General features: G+C 35.3%; 1 protein-coding gene and 1 long non-coding RNA gene across 7 annotated transcripts in view; one reads left to right on the plus strand and one right to left on the minus strand.

Annotated features, from left to right (window-relative positions):
* The window catches only part of LOC149490773 (uncharacterized), an 819,148-nt gene that overhangs the window by 581,962 nt on the left and 213,104 nt on the right, over positions 1 to 24,082 (minus strand). The window lies entirely within an intron of this gene.
* LOC149490796 (pseudouridylate synthase RPUSD2-like) overlaps positions 1 to 24,082 on the plus strand; it is a 376,734-nt gene that overhangs the window by 341,497 nt on the left and 11,155 nt on the right. For 4 of the 6 annotated variants that reach the window (XM_089708998.1, XM_089708988.1, XM_089709014.1 and 1 more), the window contains 5 exons: positions 247 to 333; positions 12,890 to 12,977; positions 14,242 to 14,464; positions 15,300 to 15,387; positions 23,462 to 23,570. In XM_089708998.1, coding sequence (XP_089565124.1) covers positions 247 to 333; positions 12,890 to 12,977; positions 14,242 to 14,464; positions 15,300 to 15,387; positions 23,462 to 23,570 — 595 coding nt within the window. Of the gene's footprint in view, positions 1 to 246; positions 334 to 12,889; positions 12,978 to 14,241; positions 14,465 to 15,299; positions 15,388 to 22,184; positions 22,273 to 23,461; positions 23,571 to 24,082 lie in introns of all 6 variants that reach the window. The other 2 variants (XM_089709028.1, XM_089709022.1) reach the window with 1 other exon arrangement.

The raw sequence follows: 24,082 nt of genomic DNA on the forward strand, positions 1-24,082 counted from the left end.
ACACTGTTAAGGGAACATATCATTTCCTAGTATAATGTCCTTAACAATCTACCAAAATTAGTCAAATACCATATATTGTCAACGTTGAGCGACATATTACATTGCTCCCGCTGTACTTATAAATAACATCTCTATTATTAAACAAGCAAGCAAAACAAGCAATCGATGCCGACGTATCCATTTAACCACGGTACAACTAACTGGAACGATTTCCTGGATCTAATCAGGTACATTTCTTTGTTACAGGGCGAAAAGGACAATGGCAAGAATTGTATTCTCTCCTGCGAGAAGCGGAAAGCCGATGACACTGACATTAATAAGGACTTGAAGAAGGTAAGGCTTTTTTCGTTTTTATTATAGTTATAGTATGACATAGATTTAGCTGTGTAGGCAATTATAAGAACATATTTCTGGTAGATATTGCTATAGGTGGTAGGACATCTTTTGTGCCATATGATGTCGCGTATTGAGAACTATATAGACTCGGTGGTCGATGATATGATTGAAATAAATAATCTTTTTACTTGTACAAGAAGATCGAAAGATTATCTCAACGATCGAGCTGTTGAACACATTAGTTGAAAAAGCTCAATAAAGATTTTATCCATATTTGTATATAAAATGTATGCGATGATCCTTTGTGTCGTAAAAGTAGAAAATTGTGAGTAATACCTATAACAATACTTTTATTCAACATCGAACCTGTGAAATTAACAAGTAACCATTGCGCCCATAGCATGCTATCGTGTGCTATTCCACTAAAGATGATGATAAAGCCGATTGCTTATGCATTCATTGCGCAGAGCGTGTGGGCCGCGATAAGCCGATACCGCATAAACGAGTGTAATGGAGACGTTCTGTCGGTAGTCGGTACTCACCGTGCGAATAGTGGAGCGATTCGAAATGCGATGTACGGTCGGCAAAAATTACATTGAAAATGCTATAAGAAAAAGTATGGCCATTGAAAAATTACACGAGTAGTCGTGATCGGTCTTGAAAATTTGCTAGCATAATATATATTTAAATAGTAAATAAATAGTATATCTGAGCCAAAATTGTGTTTCAGTTTGTCCAAATATAGTACAAGTACAAGAGACAGCTATTACATGACAAATTGCTCTATTTATAAAACGGTGAAGTTTCGTTTCCTCCTTTTTCTTTACCATAAAATAAATTTTACTGAAAGGCATACGTAGATAATGACTTGAAATAACAAATACAGCAAGTCGTGAAATAAGGAAGCATGGATATTGCTTTCGTAGTAAATTATTTATAAGGAATATACTTACTTTTACGGCTGCAAAGTAACTAGTACATTAGCAACCCTTTCTCATTTTCAAATGTTATTTTTCAATAAATTTATTCTGAGCAGCTCTACGGCTTTGTAAAAATACGAAATTGCTTCAAGTACCAATTTCGTTGCGACTTCACAACATTTTAATGCACTTGAGAATTTTCCAGCTCCATAGTATTATTGTAAGTACGGAAATTATGTTGAGTAACGTCAGAAAAACAAGCACTGTTAAAAAAACAACATGAAGTAAAAAAATACAATAACAGAATTAGAATAGTCTTGCATGACAATAGCTAGAAACAATGTAAAATATGTATATATAAATGTGTATAGACATAACATTAGCAAAAACACGCAACTATTAGTGTCTCATTTTAGATTCGATTCTTTATTGGCGCGAATATTACGAGCCATTAACAACGCTGCGTACTCCTCAATAGTTTCTGTCACGCCACATTGTATTGTCCGATCGTAAATAAACTTTAAGTGGAAGGGATTGGGTCGAAATTTAAATAGCAAAGAAAAAGTGTAGGAGGGACTTTAAAGGACTCGAATGTTAGATACGTTTGAGATTTAATTAAGAGTAAGGGATTATTAACATGAAACTTCTATGGATACAGTTTTAAACACGAAATTCGCTTTTAAAACGGGCTTTTTAAGGGGGCGCATAAAGCAAAATAACCAATCTTCTATTAGATGATACGTTTAATATGCAAGACCAAATCTAAAAAATAAAATATATATCAAACTAGATGATATGTTCAACGATTCTGTTTAATCAAAAACATAAAATATTAAAATTTACTCGATAAAAAAAAATCACCAAGTTAGCTCTAATTTTCACACTTTTACGTTTTCTACTTGACATGGTAATACTTATTACGATTTTTTTTTCATAAACAATTATATTAAAACATTTGCAAGATATTTGTCAGAGCATTTTGTGTAATTACTTTGAGTTTTGGTTTTATCTGCGATAAACCACTTTTATCGTGACAAAATCAAACGTTTATCTCGAGAAAAAAAGAGCGCCAAAAGTGGTTTATCGCAGATAAAACCAAAACTAAAAGTAATTACACAAAATGCTCTGACAAATATCTTGCAAATGTTTTAATATAATTGTTTATGAAAAAAAAATCATAATAAGTATTACCATGTCAAGTAGAAAACGTAAAAGTGTGAAAATTAGAGCTAACTTGGTGATTTTTTTTTATCGAGTAAATTTTAATATTTTATGTTTTTGATTAAACAGAATCGTTGAACATATCATCTAGTTTGATATATATTTTATTTTTTAGATTTGGTCTTGCATATTACACGTATCATCTAATAGAAGATTGGTTATTTTGCTTTATGCGCCCCCTTAATGAAAATCCTAGTATTTCAAAAATATATTTGTCCTAGATTTAGACCGAATCTGCATCAGGAAAAATAACTTCGCCGCTATATTTTTTGCTGGCCAAGACTGACGATGTGACCGTTAATATTATTAGGAAATAAAATAACAATTAAAATAATTAAGTATATTTTGAAATTATTCGTAAGAAATGATAGCAATATTTTCTATTCCACGTCTCACTTCTGATTCCTTTGTTCTTATTGATTACTTTTTAACTTGCTCCGACTTTATTTGTGTCGTAAATCTTTCTGAATGAGACGTAGGGTTGGCATATTAACAAATAAGTCATAAAACATTAAAGAAATAAAAATATTTAATGTATAGCTTATTATTCGTAATATTTTACATTTTTAAACATTTTAAAGGTTAATCAACGTATACTACAAAAGATTTTGTTTACATTTTTAAACCGATTTGTCAGTTATTTCGTATTATAGTTTGGTCGTTGTGTCTTGTAATATATAGACCAGTTATCCGATAAAATATTGTTTTCTCGGTTGGCAGCGCTAAGCCGGCACGGGTAGACATGTCAAACTTTCGCCTCACATTCAGCGGCAAGATGCCAAAAGTGATTCTTTTGGTTGGCAGCCAATACATCGAATTGTACTCGCATACCTTATGTTTCGTAATAAACTATTATCTTATAATGACTGGGTATAAACAGAATTGTTAAAATGACGAGGGGCGATTGTTTTAGTTGATTATTTATTAGATAATGTTAATTTTCTGCTAACTGCAGTGAATTTAATTTCGCAGTACATACCTTTTGATGCGTCTATACAGTGAATTTGGCCGGGGTAAATTTGTGTCATACTATTTCTACACTGCTTTTAATCCATTATTCCGCAACGCCGTACAAAAATCATGGAGACAAGGTGAAAAAATATCTACCTGTACTTTCGAATTCTCATCACTCAGCTTACAAGTGATTTTATACTCTTATATCGTTCTAGATAGGTCACCTGGTGGTTCAAATGACCCATAATTTTTTCAGCATGGGCCTGTAGTCTAATAATTATATAGACACATTATAATTACAAAGTCGCACTGTTAATGCCCACCATTTATTTTAGTAGTATTTAAAACCTATAAACTGTTCACAAATAGCGCTTTAAGCCCGCAAATTATACGAGAAAGCGTCAAAAAAGTGATTCAATTAAATTACGTCGTTCCCATTCAACCATTTCGGGGTCACTTTATTTTCATTATCTTTTTCAAACGCGGAGTTTCTTAAATTTACGAGACGTATTCTGGTATCATTTGAATAGAGCTTTGAAGATGTAGGGGAATAAGAATTCGGGTGGAAGGTATTTGTAAGGATTTGTACCTATGTGCCCTTGGAATTTTATCTAGCTATGTTTTACTGACGTGTTTCTTTGATGTTTTTGATGTTAGATGGCGCAAGGTCTTTTTCTAGTAAAGATGAGGTATTTCAAAAAATTAATAGGTATTTAAAATCTGACATGATACATTTTGCCGTTCAAACACTAGGTCTTTTGTGAAACTAGGTGAAGCCTGTAGTATTATTTTAAAATTTGAAACCGAACAAATAATAAATTTATTCACACATGTATATTAGAAATATACATGTAGGTACAGACAAAATATTTGAGTATTTTTTTTTTCATTTCAAAAAATAATTATTCACAATGAAAAGGGCCGTGATTTAAACAAACGACATTTAAGACAATGCACCTTTTCGTACAATTTGCAAAAAACACCCCTTATACAATCGTACATAACACACAATTTCACTTAAAGCTGTCCCCCAACCGAAAAGTAATTCTTACGGTGCATTTACATCTAACGAACATAGAGCTAGAGCTAGAGCAAGAGCATTATTTCGTGATCTTTTAGTATAAACGAAAACTCGTATTCAGTGTTATTCAGTATTAGAACATTGCATAGAATCTTTTCGAACGCTTTAAGAACAACGAAAGAATGCTCTACGCCTGTTTACACTTAAAGTAATGAAATAGTGGGGTTAGAATGAGCATTCGCTCGTTTGATCTAAATGCACCATTAAGCGCGTCACACACGGTGAAGATACTATAATATTTTATCTTAAGATACTGTTATATTTTATATTACAGTATCTGTAATATAAAATAAATGACTGTTACAAATGACCCACAAAATTTCAGGTCATTTGTAACAGGATGGCGCGGGCGGTTCTACAGGGATCTTAGTACGCAATGACAAAAAGAAAAATGATGGTCAGAACGCTGATACCGGATACTTTAAGATACTGTAATCCATACTAATATTATAAATGCGAAAGTAACTCTGTCTGTCTGTCTGTTACTCAATCACGCCTTAACCACTGAACCAATTTGCGTGAAATTTGGTATAGAGATATTTTGGATACCTGAGAAAGGACATAGGCTACTTTTTATCCCGGGACATAGGATAGGTTTTATCCCGGAAATCCGGTACGGGTACTATGCGGGTTTTTCTTTGACTGCGCGGGCGAAGCCGCGGGTGGAAAGCTAGTATAAAATATAACAGTATCTTAAGATAAAATATTATAGTATTGTTATGTATGTGCATTAATGTCTGTAACGTTGTCATCTTACGTCAATTAAAGTCAGTACGTTAACAGCCGTCTAGCGTTTCATTCGTGTCCTTCCGCATATCTATCAGTGGCGACGAGTTACCCGCGATATAAAAAAATTAAACAAAATGTCGTTTTCGAATATGAGCATTTTATCCAATTTCGATCACAGTCTGCAAACGTGGAAGACTTTCAAAAGCAGGATAGCTCAATGGTTCATCGCGAACGACATAGATGCGGTGAAAGACCCCTTGGGAGTGAAAAGACGAGCGTTCTTACTCAGTGCATTGTCAGATAGTACCTACAAGTTGGCATCTGACCTTGCGTTGCCGAAAGAATTACAAGAGGTGCCATATGAAGACATTCTACGTCTTTTAGATGCACATTTCACGCCGAAACAAGTTGGTTTTGGGGAACGGCATAAATTCTATTCGGCAGAACAACTACCAACGGAATCGGCGCAACAATGGGCGGCGAGACTTCGCGGCCTCACAGCGTACTGTAATTTCAGTAATGTAGAGGAGGTGTTGCGCGATCGGTTTATTATGGGAATGTTGCCTGGACCTGAGAAAGAGAAGCTGTACGTGCAGGACCTGGGAGAGTTGACATTGGCCAGAGCAGTGGAGTTGGTCGAGAATCTACGCAGCGCGCGCGCGGCCGCCATTGCGGCTACGCCAAATTCATCGGACGCTTTGTTCAAGATCGCGAAAAAAGTGCCATATAACAATAACAATAGTGAGAATAAAGAAAAGTGTTCAGTGTGCGGCTACAAAAATCATAAGTCTTCAGAGTGTCGGTTCGCTAGTTTCATTTGTAGAAAATGTAATAAAAAAGGTCATTTGCGTCGAATGTGCAAAGCGGTGAAGTGTGTAAATACGGATGCGGCCGGTGAGAGTGATAACGATGATGGTGAGTTATATCTTATTCGATCATTTAAAGGGGAGCCATTAGTGGAAACGGTGTGTGTAAACGGGATAAAAATTCCTTTTGAAGTGGATAGTGGTTCGGCCGTTACTGTCATGTCTAATAGAACATATTCAATGTATTTTTCTAATGTACCATTATCGAACACTAATAAAAAACTCATCAGTTACACGGGGGAGATCATTGCATGCATAGGCTGTGCACTTATGACGGTCGAATGGAAGGGACTTACGCATAAACTTCAAGTTTATGTTGTTCGTCACGGCGGGCCGCCCCTCCTCGGCCGAGATTTTATAGCGAAATTCGAGTTACAACTATCACCGGTATTCAATTGTAAAGTAGCGAGTGATATACATTCACTACATTTACGTTATCCAGACATATTCTCCAACAAGTTAGGTAAATTTAATAGGCATAAAGTTACGTTATTTTTAAAACCAGAAGCAAAACCTTTATATTTCAAAGCGCGCCCCATGCCGTTCGCGTTACGTGATAAAGTAGACCAAGAAATAAATAGGCTTCTAGATTTAGGAATACTCAAACCGGTATCACACTCAGAGTACGCGTCGCCGATCGTTCCTGTGTTAAAACGCGACGGGTCGGTTCGATTGTGTGTTGATTATTCCGTTAGTCTAAATAAACAATTAGTTGTTGACAAATATCCATTGCCGACTATAAAGGAGTTATTTTCCAAGCTTCACGGCGGCCAGCAGTTTACGAAATTAGACTTATCAATGGCCTATAATCAATTTATTCTAGACGATCAGTCACAAAAGTACACCTGCATCAATACCCACCGCGGCCTGTTTGTATTTACAAGGTTAGTCTTCGGCTTAGCGAGCGCGCCTGCTATTTTTCAGCGCGCAATGGACGAATTGCTTTCCGGTATCGACGGGGTACTGTGTTTATTAGATGATGTCTGTATCACGGGCCGAAATCGTGCTGAACATCTCGAAAGGTTACACACGGTACTCCAACGCTTACAAGCAGCCGGCCTCGTTTTACAGAGCGAGAAATGTGAATATTTTAAGGATGAAATTAACTACTTAGGATACACTATTAACAAGGACGGATTAAAAAAAAATCCGGACAAAGTCAAAGCGATATTAGAAGCCCCCATTCCGGCTAATGTAAATCAGCTACAATCATTTTTGGGATTAATTAATTACTATAGGTGTTTTATACCAGACGCTTCGACGATATTAAGCCCTCTATATGAATTATTAAAAAAGGGGATTAAGTGGCGTTGGTCTGACTTAGAAAACAAAGCGTTTATTCAAATAAAGGAAATATTAGCTTCCGATCAAGTATTGGCACACTATAACGCTGATTCAAAAATTATTTTAACGGTTGATGCGTCACCATATGGCTTAGGTGCAATTTTATCACAAATTGCTGATGATGGGCAAGAGAGACCGATTGCTTTTGCATCTCGTACTTTAAATAGTGCAGAAAAGCATTACTCGCAAATTCAAAAAGAAGCTACTGCTATTATTTTTGGGGTGCGGCGGTTTCATCAATATTTGTACGGCCGTACCTCACCGTTTATTTTACGCACGGATCATAAACCCCTTTTATCAATATTCGGTCCGTATAAGGGCATTCCAGAAGTATCCGCAAATAGGTTACAGCGATATGCGCTATTTTTAAGCAGCTATAATTACGTGATTGAATACGTTAAAAGTAAAGATAACACAGCTGACTATTTATCACGGGCGAGCCTACCGCTCACAGCGGCGGACGGGGGGAAAGCGCGCGGGGAGGAAGACACCTGCGACCGCGCAGCGTATATTCGATTTGTTTTTCAGGGCGCGTTACCGATTACTATACGGGAATTGCGGAATGAAACCGTTAAAGATCCGATACTAAATAAAGTGACTAGTTATGTTTTAAACGGCTGGCCTCGAAAAGTTAGCGACGTTTTGATTAAACCCTATTTTTCTTGTAGATTACAGTTATCATACGAAAACGGGTGTCTTATGCGCGGACACAAGATAGTTATACCGAGTTCTTTGCGCAATCAGGTTTTAAAGGAATTGCATACGTCACATTTAGGTATAGTTAAAACTAAAGCGGAAGCCCGGGCGAGATTTTGGTTTCCAGGTATAGATGAAACAATTGAAAAAATGATAGGTACGTGTGATATTTGCAATCAATTAAGGTCATCACCACCGAAGGCGCCTATTGTTCCGTGGCCGCTTGCCCCGCACCCATTCTACAGAATACATTTAGATTTTCTGGGCCCTTTAAATAATCGGATGTACTTAGTTATAGTGGACGCATATAGCAAATGGGTCGAAGTTTACGAGATGAATAGTTGTAGCTCGAGCGCCGTAACCGATAAAATGTACGAGTTTATGTCTCGTTTTGGGCTACCTAACACGATAGTGTCAGATAATGGTACAGCGTTCACTTCAACAGAATTTAGAGATTTCTGCCAGTTAAACGGTATTAATCAGCTAACGTCACCGCCTTACCACCCGGCTAGTAACGGCCAAGCAGAAATATATGTTAAAGTTGCAAAAAAAGGGATTAAATCTAGTATATTGAATAGTAAAAATATAAAAGATAGTAGGTTAAATTTGCTCAAATATTTGTTCGATTACCGAAACTCTGTACACTCAATAACAAATGTTTCTCCGGCTCAGTTAGTGTTTGGGCGCAAGTTGAGGTGCCGTTTTGACATAATGAACCATACTCGTTCTCCGCTTCCATCGACCGCATCCGCTAATAGTAATGTAACATTTAATCAGTGTACACAAGCTAAAAATGTACGTAAACGAGATGTTGTATTTGAGCCTGGTCAATATGTTTTATACAAAAAATTTTATAATAAAAAAGACTATAAATGGTGTAAAGGCATAATTATAAAAAATGTTGGGAAAATGGTATATTATATTAAAGATAGTGTTACAAATTCGACAGTTAAAAAACATAAAAATCAGATTATCATGTACAAAGGCGATATTTTAGTTAAGCAACCTTGGGACTCGGTAAATTCTTACGAATCGGATATATTATTATCATCGCTTCCTCCCACGCATTCACCGACACGTGAAGCGTCAGTGGCGAGTGCAGTGGCGGATGAGAGAGGGGACGACAGGGTGACAGATTCGCCTGTAAACAGCGGTTCGCCTCAACCGGCCACTGACGGACAGCAGCGCTCGCCCCCGTCGTGGGTGACGACGACGCGAGGCGTGCGGCGCCCGCCCGGGACCGATGTGGAAGACGAGTACTTCCATGACGCGGAAGCGAGCCAGCAGCAGGGCGAGGAAGCCCAGCCGAACCAATCAGCCACAAATGCACGTGAGAAGCGCAACCGTCCCAAGGTTGACTTCAAGAAGTACTTTTAAGTTATTTTGACTATGGGGGAGGGACTGTTATGTATGTGCATTAATGTCTGTAACGTTGTCATCTTACGTCAATTAAAGTCAGTACGTTAACAGCCGTCTAGCGTTTCATTCGTGTCCTTCCGCATATCTATCAAGTATCTTCACCGTGTGTCACGCGCTGTACCCGATAAATATAAACAAACATTTTAACCGCACGCGTCAAACCTTACATCACAATGAGTAAAAAGCACATAACAACGCGTAGATTGTGCCGTTTTTAAAACTTTTCTCATCTCGCCCCAGCGAAGTTTTTATATAAGCGTTTTCTCGACAATACGGCCGATGTAACGTCGATTCAATCTAATATATATTATAAAGGCGAAAGTTTGTAAGGATGTATGGATGTTTGTTACTCTTTCACGTAAAAACTACTGAACCGATTAGAATGAAATTTAGCACACATATAGAGGGTAACTTGGATTAACACATAGGATAGTTTTTATCCCGGAAATCCCACGGGAACGGAACCTATGCGGGTTTTCCTTTGAAAAAGCGGGCGAAGCCGCGGGCGGAAATCTAGTATTCTATACTTTCCCCTTTTGGAGTTCGGGACGCGTGTGGAAATGGAATTGTTTGTGCTTTGTACAATTGAGTGTTATTTTAGAAGGATTTTTTATGTAGATCTATCTGTGTACATCTTACTAGATATTATTATTTAAATTACACAGCATTAAACAATTGGTATCAACGATGAAAACAAAGTTAAAAAATGTGCGTTTCACTTTTGAAGATGTGTACAATATAAAGTAGAAGGAATTCAGCAAGTTACTAAGGTCCCTTAAAATGGTTTTAATCTACTTTCTAAGTTATTTTACCAATGAATTATTTTAGAACCCATCAATTATTTTAGAACGAAAATGTACGGAACCTTCCATTAAAATTCTGGCACGTGCTTGGCAGATATTTTTCCTTGTGATAATGTTCCACAGATGATACTTTTGAATTAAAGCTTTGTTGTTGATTTTATAGGTTTTTTCTTTATGAATATTATATGCGATGTTTGTATGGATATGTTGTTACATTACAGGTTGTGTACTGTATATTTTCTGAGGGTGAAAACTGAAATAAGCGATGTATATCATTAAATTGTTATACACACATATTTATATCCAGATAAAATGTGAATGTAGGAGGAGTGTTATAAATATGGACGCTATTTTTTATTATCTTAATATATACAGGGTGTCCCGTAAGTAGTGGACCAACAGGTTATGGGGAGTAGAGGGACTTATTATCTAACAAAAATACTAAAATTTATTGTCCTAGACCATAAAGTTTTTGATTTATGCTTTATTTTCAAAATTTGATAAAAATATCATCCACGTAAGCTTAATATGAACTTTTACCATTTCTGTTTTTATTTTATTCTTATATTTTTGTTCAAGATTATTAAGAATACATAAGTCTTTCTAATTAAAATGATACTCAAGCATAATTAACAACAACAACAAAATTAGACCAAAAGATAGGTAAAATTTTACGTTTTAAAAATTTACGGACTGAAGTTTGAACAAAGCTGGTGTAAAAAAAATGTATGGTAACCCTGTAGAACTTTATTTTAAAAACTTCTTCATCTCATACAAATTACAAAAAGGTATAATTGTGTGGTATAAAGTATTTTAAAAAATGTTAAATTGGCGTACAACATTCAAATTAGAAATTATCAGGTAGTCAACTCATTAAGTTATTCCGAGAATTATTGCCTTTATGGGCGCGCGCTGGAATTCTTTTGTATTGTTTCTGGCCAATCATAGACGATACTTGAACCCACTATTATTTTCTTTGACTTTCAACTATTTTAGTGACTTGCTTATAGCTCGGAACTACACGCGTGTTTAGCTTGAATCCGTCATTACGATATTATTCTTTGTTGAAGTACGCTTGAATTGGACACTGATTTTTCTTGTGATTTGGATATTGTTCGACTTTAGTTTTTTGAAGTAAATTGCCTAATACATACACTCCACGTGAATATGCAGAAATGTTAAAAAAATTATTGAGTTAAAAAAATTTTGATCCAAGCATCAAACATCTCTCGACAAAAATTAATTCGTCGTTGATAATCACCTGGTATTAATGCTTGCTCACTCGTACATGATACGGGTGTAAATCACTTCTCTTCAATATGCGATGCACTGTACTTCTTGGTACACCAGTGCGTCTAGCAATACGGCGAGTACTAGTTGAAGGATCTTCTTCTACTTCTGTCAATATTAGGAAGTCCAGGAATACGACCTTCATGGTATGCGTTATTTACTCTGAGAAAAAATCGGTGATCAGGATAGCAATCCCGATTGGGATAACGCTCACGATAAACACGTGCTGCTTGTCGAGCATTTCCATCACTGAGTCCATAATTAATAAAAAACATTTTTCTTCATATTCACATCCAAATCACAAGCAAAATCAGTGTCCAATTCAATCGCACTTCAACAAAGAATAATATCGTAATGACGGATTCAAGCTAAACACGCGTGTAGTTCCGAGCTATAAGCAAGTCACTGAAATAGTTGAAAGTCAAAGAAAATAATAGTGGGTTCAAGTATCGTCTATGATTGGCCAGAAACAATACAAAAGAATTCCAGCGCGCGCCCATAAAGGCAATAATTCTCGGAATAACTTAATGAGTTGACTACCTGATAATTTCTAATTTGAATGTTGTACGCCAATTTAACATTTTTTTAAATACTTTATACCACACAATTATACCTTTTTGTAATTTGTATGAGATGAAGAAGTTTTTAAAATAAAGTTCCACAGGGTTACCATACATTTTTTTTACACCAGCTTTGTTCAAACTTCAGTCCGTAAATTTTTAAAACGTAAAATTTTACCTATCTTTTGGTCTAATTTTGTTGTTGTTGTTAATTATGCTTGAGTATCATTTTAATTAGGAGGACTTATGTATTCTTAACAACCTTGAACAAAAAACTAAGAATAAAATAAAAACAGAAATGGTAAAAGTTCATATTAAGCTTACGTGGATGATATTTTTATCAAATTTTGAAAATAAAGCATAAATCAAAAACTTTATGGTTTAGGACAATAAATTTTAGTATTTTTGTTAGATAATAAGTCCCTCTACTCCCCATAACCCGTTGGTCCACTACTTACGGGACACCCTGTATAAATCTCGTGTCACAATGTTTGTCCTCAATGGACTCCTAAACCACTTAACCGATTATAATAAAATTCAGTTATTCAATATTAATAAATTTCCAACTTGAGAGATAGGATAGTTTAAACATGTAGGTACCACGGGCGAAGCCGGGGCGGACCGCTAGTTTCTTATAGAAATAAGTTCTTATATTTGTCATTTGTTGCAGGCTAAACTAGAAACAAAGGCGCTAAAAGCCAAAAGACCGGGATTCACGGACGACAGGTACAACGAAACTTCGTACTACATTGAGAACGGTAAGGAATTTTACTAAATTATATTATGTAAAATTTTATTCCTAAGAATTAGTTAAATATGTTTGTTAATAAATGCTCATTTTTTCCGAAGAAATCATAAATTAAGACCAAATCATGAAATAGTGTAGAAAGACCTAGTACGTAACCAAAAACACATGAAATATTTGGAATGTATAAATAACAGATTTGATGAATGAAAGCTTGTATTTTTCAATATTTTTTATTTAGTTTGCCTCTCTACTATATTGGTTTAGTTAGGAGTAAAAACAATTCAATTAGATTTTCAACAGAACTTGCCTTTTAATCCAATAATTTCAGCCGATTCATTTTTATTATATAGAATAGATAGAATAGATCAAGAATGTAAAGATACTGTATATTATACTAGCCTGGTTTAAATATTGTAAATATTGTAATATTAAACCAATGTCATCTTTAATATCTCTTAATTTACGATGCACCTTGTTCTACACATAAAGCGAAGAATCAGAAATCTAAAAGCGAATTAAGCGTAAAATATGGTCCTTACCTTTGGATGGATGCCAGACCCACCTGCGAATAGCAGACAGCATTACATAGTGTTTGGTTTTCACGAACTTTACATTTTCTAAATGCACTTCTTTAGTTTGCTAGTTTACGCCGTCGTCCTGGTAGTAAACATATTAAATGAAAGAACGTAAATCAAGGAACTGCACAGTTTCTGAAGATAATCATAGAACCGTCATACTACTCATAGGTTAATAGATATTTGTATAAAACTATTTATAGCAATAACCTTCAAGGTGCATTAATTTGAATACGTTCAATTTACATAACCCAGAACACAATAGGCATCCAATAAAATATAGTACACTTAACAAAAAGTAACAAATTGGATTATAATTCTTGCGGAGTCATGTTAACGAGGCGGGGTTTTTCAATTTCTTGAAACCCACTACCACTAAATGGAGGCCTAATCAATCTTGAGGCGAATCATCTTACTGCATTGCTGTAGTTTACAGGTATAGTTAAATTGCAGCTTTGGGAAGTTTTTGTGCTAACGAGCCATCAATGCGGCAAAAATTTCAATATTGTTACACATTTTTGTGTCATGCATCATTATTTTGTTATACTTTAGTTTTAAGGACAACTTTCTTATCATTTATATTTTATATTCATTTATACATTGCAGAGATCAAAATATTATTGATTGTATGTATTTAAACTTTAAACCACCACGAGCGTAACGCATCGCAAATCTGAGTGTAAAATCCTAAAATTGCAGGACTCAGGAAAGTGTACCCCTACTACTTCACATTCACCACTTTCACGAAAGGGAGATGGGTCGGTGAGAAGATTCTAGATGTGTTCGCCCGAGAGTTCAGGGCGCACCCCGCCGCCGAGTACGAAAGGTGCATCAGAGCTGGCACCCTCACGGTCAACTACGAAAGAGTCGACCCAGACTATAGGCTCAAACACAACGACCTACTCGCTAACGTCGTCCATAGGTACTTAATCTATTTCAAAATCATCCTTAATGATAGCGATGCCAAAATCTGTAGATAGCTTACGATATATAGTACGTCATCTGGCACTACACTGAGATCAAAACATGAACGAACATGACACTTGTCTTATAGCTCCGTGAACAGATCCTCTGCTACTCCATCCTTAACTTCTCTCTCTTTACTCACACGGGAACGATGGACCGGTGGATTTGGAACTTAGAACGTTTACTAACCTTGCCTGAAAGAATTTATAAGTTGAATTACCACCATTATTTCGGCCAGTTCGACTATCTGTAAATATTTTGTCGATATACAGTATGGACATTGAAAGCACTGGAATAGCATGTGAGTGCACTGCGCTTGGGCAAGCTAACAAGTCATCATGAGATGTTTATTTTTGTTGACATCCTATGACTGAGCCCATGTCTTTAGCTGTGTTTATGTCTGGTTTTATCTTATCTCTTCACTGCAAAAGTACGGAGGACTCTGAGCCACTTTAAAGTTTTTCATTTAACACTGTTAATTTTAGACTTTAATGTTTGTCACTGAATGTGTTTAAAATTTTTCATTTATTTCTTACTTTTGTGAATTATTTCTTAAATTATTAACGAAACCTAGGTAAGTAATAAAACAGTACATTTAGCGTACAATTCAAATTAATCACAACACTGTCCAACTTGTTCACCTACCTTATTACTTACAATTAATATATCTATAGGATTAGATAATCCAATATCCTCCGAATCTTGCTCATCTATATCTAACAGCTCAGAGTCTTATACGAGTTTGGTACCCCGGCTCCGCTCAGCCTTGCCTGACGTGTGTATCGTTGCAGGCACGAAGTTCCTGTGACCAGCCAACCGATCACCCTCGTTCATATCGACGAGGACATAGTGGTTGTCAACAAACCAGCCTCTATTCCCGTAAGTGGCAAATGAGACGGCCATATTTGTATGCTTCTTTTCATAGTCTTCATTATCCTTTGCATGCGCTAGTTTAAGTTCCAAGGTTGGTATATTTGTTGGTATATGGTGATGGTAAAGCAGAGGTGAGTACGTAGTTAGTATATATGTTGTTCAGCTTTTATTGTTTTGTAAATAAAGGCATTATCGTTTGCGAAGCTCGTAGTATCCATGTTTACATTCCTTTTAGGTGAACGAGACAGTTTTTTATATAAACAATTAAAATTATTTAAAGGATAACGTTGTATTTTAAAACATTGATTTTAATTAACGTGTTCCATAATTCTATAGGCGAGGCGACACAAAATACCGCGTAAAAGTCGCACCGTGATTTCATATTCTCGAAACTTCGATAGCATTTCTGTCGCGTCAAACTTACAAAAAGGGTCATTATACAAATTATTTGAACATTACCGAGCATGAATTGCGTTCAAAGCATAAGTTGCGGTTAAAATCCGCTTTCGCTACAAAGTCCTTTGACGGGATGTAAAACGGTCCCTTGAGTATAACAAGAAATATTCCGTGATGGAGTGCCTTTAATAATACCGTCATGTCACTTCGTATCGAGTTTTAGTAAAGCTTTATTGTAGTCTGAGTTCATGCTGATAGTAGGTATGTGAGTTGTAACAAGGGCTTGATAAAATGTGCTATACTTTGATAGCAACGAAAGCTATAGATAAATATTCAATGTGTGATTCGTTGGATATAATGATGAACGTTGTCTATAATTGTAATATCGTAATACTACCTGTAAAGCACAGCTCTTACAATCCTAAACACACTTTTTCTGATGATAAATTTTATTTCAATCTTTTTTGATATGACCACTTACGAGATAAATGAATTTGTGATCAAGAAAATGTGTTACAATAAAGAGTAGTAACGCTATTTTTATCACAGTAGATTGATCAATATCTAAAAAATGTACAACTTTACATTAGCCATTTCATACAAAACAAATCGTCCGACGTTTTTAACAATAAAGATATGCAACTAATGCGATAATCAAAATGAGAAATGCGCCAATGATCCGTAGCAAATGAATAATTAAAAAACGAACATTCTTTTATAAAGAAGACATTGCGCGATGCTCTATATTGCTGTGAAATAAAATATATTCCCTCGGGCGAAAATAATAAGTCGCGGACAATATTGGAGCTTTCGATTCGCTTATCGGTCGCCGCGGGCATCAAATAAATTAGTGTAATCAACAAACGCATAATGATGTAAAAATCGGTACAGTACGAGTCGGATTCGCGACGCTGGGTTCCGTACAAATATGTTAATGAGCAACTAACTGTAAATAAAATATATACACGGCGCTGAGTCGTCTTTTGTTTGAACTTGGCTTGACACGCTGCCGCGTGTGTCGTTTCGTCACCCATCCAATTTATGACCGCGCTAACCATTGCTCAACCTCGTTTTTTATTATTAAGCTATTGCATAGCTTCTATCGCGGGCCTTGAGCGCGGGGACCGAATCCAGAATTTCCGTAACGAAAAAACCTCACGCTCCCCACTCCGACGGGCACGGAGGTGTGGCTTGAAGGCATAGCATGCAATAGCTTTACCGCGGCAGTCACCGAGTGCCACACGTCTTTTTTTGTTGATATAGCGGCAACAGAAATATGTCATCTCTGAAAATTTTGAGTGATAGTCTCACAGTTCATATAAGATACAGCCTGGAAATTACAGACGGACGGACAGACAGGCAGTTAAGTCTCAGTTCCGTTTTTGTTTTGTTTCCGTTTTGACATTTGGTTACGGAACCCTAAAAAGCAAAGAAGCCAAGTCATGTAGATGTCTCAGTTGTTTATTATTACGCGTTCATTTGTGCGATTTTTATTTGCGACGGGCTGCAGTCGTAACTAATGCGGTGGTGGCTGAGTTATTAATCAAGAGATTGTACACTGTATGTTTACAATACAATGGACGAATCGTATTGGGTAGTTTTTGTCGGACATTCCGTGGTGCGTTGTGTATGAAATGGAACGATAGAATTTGTGATGTTTTCTTTTTGTTACAGTTATGTTTATATTGTTATGATATTATTAAAGAGCGTCTAACGATTATTTCGATGCAGTTTCTCAATTAGATACTGAGCTTTTTCAATACTTTTGTCGTAATGGAGTAGCTTGATAAAGAGAGGTGGGAACAATAATCAATCCGAAGCCAATCATTGAAAAACAAACCAATTTTGATTTAACTATTCGAGTTTTTAAATATGTAATTAATTTATCAGAAAATAATTGTGTTCAAACAATTCAATGACTCCGTCGGTTAATATTGATGGCAAAAAGAAAATATGGATACCTGATTATTATATGAAAACACATTGCATAATAAATTGTTTCCAATATAAAGTCTTATAAAATGAATATACATAAGGTGTGTTAAATATTCTGGAAGGTTCCAATATCAGTGCGTATATTAATGAGAGATTGTTCTCAGTGATTCTAGAGAACCAAACCTATTGATATTATTGTTAATATGTATTTCGGGGAAGCTTATTGTGATATATGAGGTATATTGATCGGTAATTATTATTGTTATTACTCGAGATTGGAATATCTATTGTAAGTGGAATAAAGCATTCCTTTCACATATTGTGAATAGAACAAAGCTTTGTACCAAATACTATGTTAAACAAATTCATAAAGATGATATATATCTTTCTTTCTTTCTTTCTATATCATCCAATCTGTACTAAAAAAGACTAGGAGTTTTATTACACGCTTTATATTACCTTCACCTGTATGTTTGTAACCGACTTCTTTGGGCGCGATTTTGACCCACTTTAAACGGCCAGATTTCGTTCAAACTTTGTAGATTTATTGAGGACCGATGACAATACACTAATTTGATAAAAATTTTCTATTTTTTAGTTCGGTTTTCTATAAAAAGCGTGTTTTATAGTTTTTTTTAACTATTATTATTTATTTTTAACATATTTTTATTTTGTCTCCACGGTGAATTTAACGAATTGAAACTCTCAATTCAAAGTTAAACTAACTATTTTTCTAAAGCGACGGTCATTAAGTTTAATCGTATAATGCAACTTTATATCAAAATTTAAAAAATTTCACATAATTTTTATTTACAAAGTATAACATCGGATTTAAAAATCGCTGCTTGTAGATAAATATATCTCATTAAAAATCTGTCAATTACATTAGTAATTCAATTTTAAAGTAAATTATTATACTATACAAATGTTATTGACACATATTCGTAACGAGATTGCGGTTTTTATATCTCAAGTAATTTTCTATAAACTTTTTATTCAGTTTACGTTTAGGTAATAAACCGCGATTTAGTACCGTTAAAAATTACTCACGTCCTACTTTAAAATGCGCTCAATAAATCAGAACTAACACCTTTATGTGATGAACACATAGGGCTTCTCTGTGGATTACACTTGTACGCCACACCTCTGCATGTGTGCGTGACTACATACGAAAACGGATATAATCGTGTATTGCAATTCAATTATGTGTAATTTAATTAAGGTGTACATCACCAATTTGTATTAATTTATGTATAATTTACATGTTAAAACAACTTCATGAAAATGTCGTAAATCTGGTATTATATTATGAAGATTACATGCAATAAAAATACATTTTAATCCCATCGAGATAGAATGTACTACGTACTAGAGAGGCGATCGCTACTACACTCTCTTTAACACGAGCTAGAGGTAAGAATCACAAGTCTCTTTAGTCTGTGTCGGACTGTGCCCCCCGCTTGCCGCGTCAACACGTGTTATTGCTCTGTTCAAAATGCCTTCGTGTTTGCTTAGATATTGTTTTAACAGTTCCCATAATACAAACAAAGCCCGAGGAGTGACTTTTCACCAGTAAGTTTCCTTATTATGAGTAAGTCATGCATTTTACTAATATTGTTATCATTTTGCGAAAAATCACCACGCGTTCTGCGTTTCGCGCCATTTTCATAGACTAACAGCACAGACGTGACACTATCGATGAGTCTGTTAAAAAAATGTAACTGGATTTTTTTAACTATGTATATACAATATCTACTAGGAAAGATTACCGTGGTGTAGTACCTAAATATTTATACTTTTACCCGACTACGCAAAGTAAAACGGTAGGTTATATTAAGTAATATTTATTTATTTACCTATTTTTATTTATTAAAAAAAGCCTAATCAATAGTTGTTCCAATAGGATTTATAAATTATTATGCACAACAATTACAAATAAACACAACATTCACAGAAACTAATACAGTAAAAGTTCCTTAATCGCGCTTCCTTTATTCGTGTTTTCACTATTCGCAGATTAAAAAAATGCGACCCAATTTCTATATTCACGACTAAAAATTTTTTTTATTCGCGGATTTAATAAGTACATACATAATAATAAAATTATTCCAATAGGTATCTTACCCAATATCCTTGTCAAATGGACTAATAAGAAAGTAAAATAGATCTTATAACAAGTTTGCCTAAAGTACATAATATTATGTTCTTAAATGATATCGCCGAGGCCTTTGACACAAGCCGCCTTTGTCGCAAGCCACCTCTGCAGCGATTGATGTTTTTGAGAATGTAAATAAACAGAATGGAAGCAACCTTATAACTCAATAAATAAAGTATATTTTTAAATGTAGTTCCGTTTATAGTAAAGTTACAAAAATTGTGATCGAGTAAGGGGGCGTCCATAAATTACGTGAGGTGTTTTTTAAAATTTTCTGCACCTCCCTCCCCCCCTGGTGAGATGTCGTGAGAATTTATTCAACCCCTCCCCCATCCTCGAATCTCGCGTGAGATTTTTCAAAATGTGAGTTTCTTATACGTAAACGCCATCAACATTGAATCATCGTATCCATTTAAATTATCATGAAGCAAAAACTGATAAAACTATTGATTACTACACAAAACGACAAAAGCTTAATAAATTGATATTATTTAAAGGAAATTAAAATACATAGTTTAATATAAAATCCTCGTTTTATTAATTCCCTAGTATCAGTACCACCAGATAGTACCGAGTAAACAGATTGCACAATGTGTCGCATCTGCACGCATTGCTTAATCTTTGAACTTGAAGCCACGCCTCGCTCGTTCCACACGTACCCCACCACATCGGCCGCGCGCAATGTTTTTGTTTGGAATAACCCCTCTAGTAATATATCTCGATGTTTAATCCCCGAATTGTTCAAGGTACCTTGACCTGACTTCGAAAAGGTTATTGATTGAACAATAATACGAATTCTGTAATTATTGAAATACATTTTATGTATCGGATCAATAAATTCCATTTTTTAAGCTATTGCATAGCTTCTATCGCGGGCCATGAGCGCGGGGACCGAATCGAGAAATTCCTTAACGATAAAACCTCACGCTCCCCACTCCGACGGGCTCGGAGGTGTGGCTTGAAAGCATGCTATGCAATAGCTTAAACCGCGGCAGTCCCCGAGTGCCACACGTCTTTTTTTATTTCATTTGAGAATTGGTTCCTTTACTGGTTCGTAATGCCTCACAAAATTATGCACCTCTGCGTTAAATATTCTTAATTACCTACATGATTGACAATAGATTGGAGTTATGTTTTTATTTCCAACTTCGCACTATCTCAACCCGCTTATGAACAACGAATTTACCTAAATTTACTACAATTTTTTCCACATAACTAACGTTTTAACCTTTAGTTTCCACTATTTCCGCGATCCTCGTATCTGTTCATGATCTTTTGTTTCAAAAATATTTATGAACTACTCTTCTTCCAAATTTCAGCAAAAACACACAAAACACTCAACTAAAAATTATTTTAAAAGCAATTCCTTAAAATTTACTATACAGGCAACACTTTAAAATTGAAATAATAAAATAACTTTGTTAGCTATACTATTTTCGAAATACACATAAAAAGGCCTCTCTTTGAACGAAGAGTGCAAAGTAAACGATTTCTCAACTCATCATATTCATGTAGGTATTTAGTGCAATGCACATTCATGTATGCACTTTGAATTATTCAAGAGTTGTATGAAGTTTGGCACGAATATCACCCTTATTGTAGACACTTACACATATACAGGGTGTCCCGCTATTGGTATACTAAGCGCGAAGGAACTTGTAGTTTTGCATACACTGATCACGTAAAAAATACATAAACAACAAAATTACGTTAAATTTTTTTTGATAATTTTTTCCTGAAAATCCATGTTTTCTTCTCTAGCTTCGCGCAGCCGTCATATACCGCTTCTCTAATGTGAGCATTTTGTCTATGAAAACATAATCTTAAACGATAGCTCACGTGCTAGTGGCAAAAATGGGCGGGTTGCTTGTTATGGGTGTACACATAGAGTTTTAAGAATTCATCTATTTGAAAAAAAAATGCGTCTGGATTTTTTAAAGTATTTTTTACATACTCAGCGTATGCAAAACTATAACCTCCTTTGAGCTTAGTATACCAACAGTGGGACACCCTGTATATAAAACACAAAACGCTATGCGAAACGAAAATTTTGGCATAAACTTATACATCAGTAGTACCTACCTACTTCTTGTTCTAACGTATTTATTGTCAAATGTTAAATTGCAATGTAAATAAATGTCAGAGATGTGTGACGCAATAATCAATAACAAATAAGGGGTAAAACACATCTCTCGCGAATAAAACTGAGAAATTGTCGACACGACATTTGGTCGTCACACGATATCGGGTCACGACAAAATGTCGTGTCGTCCAGATGTGTTTTGGCTCTGACCACTGTTATTTTGTGATGGGCCAGGCACGAGACGCCAGTGCTAGCTTGTCCCTTGCGCATCATATACGCCGATGAGGACCTCCTCGTCCTAGATAAGCCGTGCTCGCTACCGGTGAGTCGCTTGTACCAGCCCTCGGAGAGGCTAGCATGTTCTTTGCATGCTCTTTGAGTGCAAACTCCTTTGCGTCTTTTAAGTATTCCGAAGAAAAAAGACCGTGCGGTTCGCGCCAAAAGAAATGTCGGTACTTACTCGGTAGGTTGGGTGTACGAGCCCATGAGATTGTCAACAAGTGTTACATATATTATTTGCGTTAAACTACGTTTTTACCTGAATGACACGTTTGGTTCAATATGTAACACTTTCATTGAGGAGTTCGGTCAATAGTTGAGACGGTAATACCACCTACAAGTGGATATCGAAAATACTTATTTTTTTACAGGTTTGTATTGCTTTAACATAATTTTCTCTCCACTCGCAATTTTTATTTACTTTTTCAAAAAGAACTCGTAAATTTATATCAATTAGATATAGTTCTATCGTTTTGTCTATTTTCAGGACACCTTTTGTTTGCAGTTTTATATAGCACTGGATACCTCTGAATTAATTTCACACCCTTCTTACGAAACGTTTTCCTTACGAACCGTTGACTTATTCATTCTAAGAAAGTGACGTCAAAATTCAACGATCCGTAAGCAAGAAGAATCATTATAGCAACGGAGCATAAAGCTCTACTTCTTGACATTTTATCATAACAATCACGTAAAGATCATTAAAGTTTTTGTCGAACAAACTGCTGGAGAGAAATTTATGTTTTACATCGAAACTCGCAACTAACTGAAATAAGAATATTTCATATAACCTCAGCTTCTAGTGCTTCGCTTACACGTCACTAGCTTGTGTTAACTCGCACTGTTTAATTATTAAAATTTTATTTAAAAATGACACTGATTTTAATTTTATTTCCTAAGTTAAGTATTTTGGTTGGTAGCGTTGTGTGCTGTGAGAATTAGATGTTTCTCTAAGAGTTTATTATCATTCTTTATTAGATTAGAATTTTAGATGCGAAACCATAGAAAATGACTTTTTATATTTAAATGGAACTACTGCTGTTATTTTCTAAAAATATTTAAACCGAAAATTCACTATAATTCCTACAATGCGTCACATTTTAATAATACGAAATGATTCCTATTACTTAAAAATAATTCATAATTGTGGTCAAATCAAATGGTACATCTTAAATACATATCACACGCACACAACGCAAATGCTAACGAGTAAATAACAATTGAACACACAGGTGCACCCATGCGGCCGATACCGTCACAACACGGTGGTGTTCATACTTGCCAAGGAGTACAACTTGAAGAACCTGAGGACCATTCATAGACTGGACAGGTTGACGTCAGGTAAATATATACAACTGAAGTGTGTTGGTCTGGTGATATAGAACTGGAGTTTGCTTGGTTAGTTGAATTATGTGAGTAAAATATAGTATGCAATGAAGATGGAAAGTATGTTGATTTAATTGATTGAAAAGAGCTTACATAAATATTGATTTGCATGCGAACGAAGTTAATTGTAATAAGACTGATAGGAACAAGATTAATAGGTGTGGGTAATATACACTATATAAAAAAGCAAGCTCCATAGTATGTGTATGTAGCACTATAAGTATTAGAATACAACCAGTAGAGAAATATATTTTATGTAATTAGTTATATTCAGAAGTTAATTGTGGCTTTTGTTGAAGGATGATAGAGCCTATATATTATGATCGTATCAAAAATCGAATATAGCATAAAACAATAAATTATATCAAAGAAACTATATAAGATAAATCGATCAAGATAATTCGCTAGAAATTTACACGCTTCAAAAGTATAGATACTTATCTCGTAAAAATGATTTCTAACACTCG

This window comes from Colias philodice, chromosome 2 (assembly GCF_061535455.1).
Source record: "Colias philodice isolate Cphi_HAF_F1 chromosome 2, ilColPhil1 Martin Lab GWU primary, whole genome shotgun sequence".
Lineage (NCBI taxonomy): Eukaryota > Metazoa > Arthropoda > Insecta > Lepidoptera > Pieridae > Colias > Colias philodice.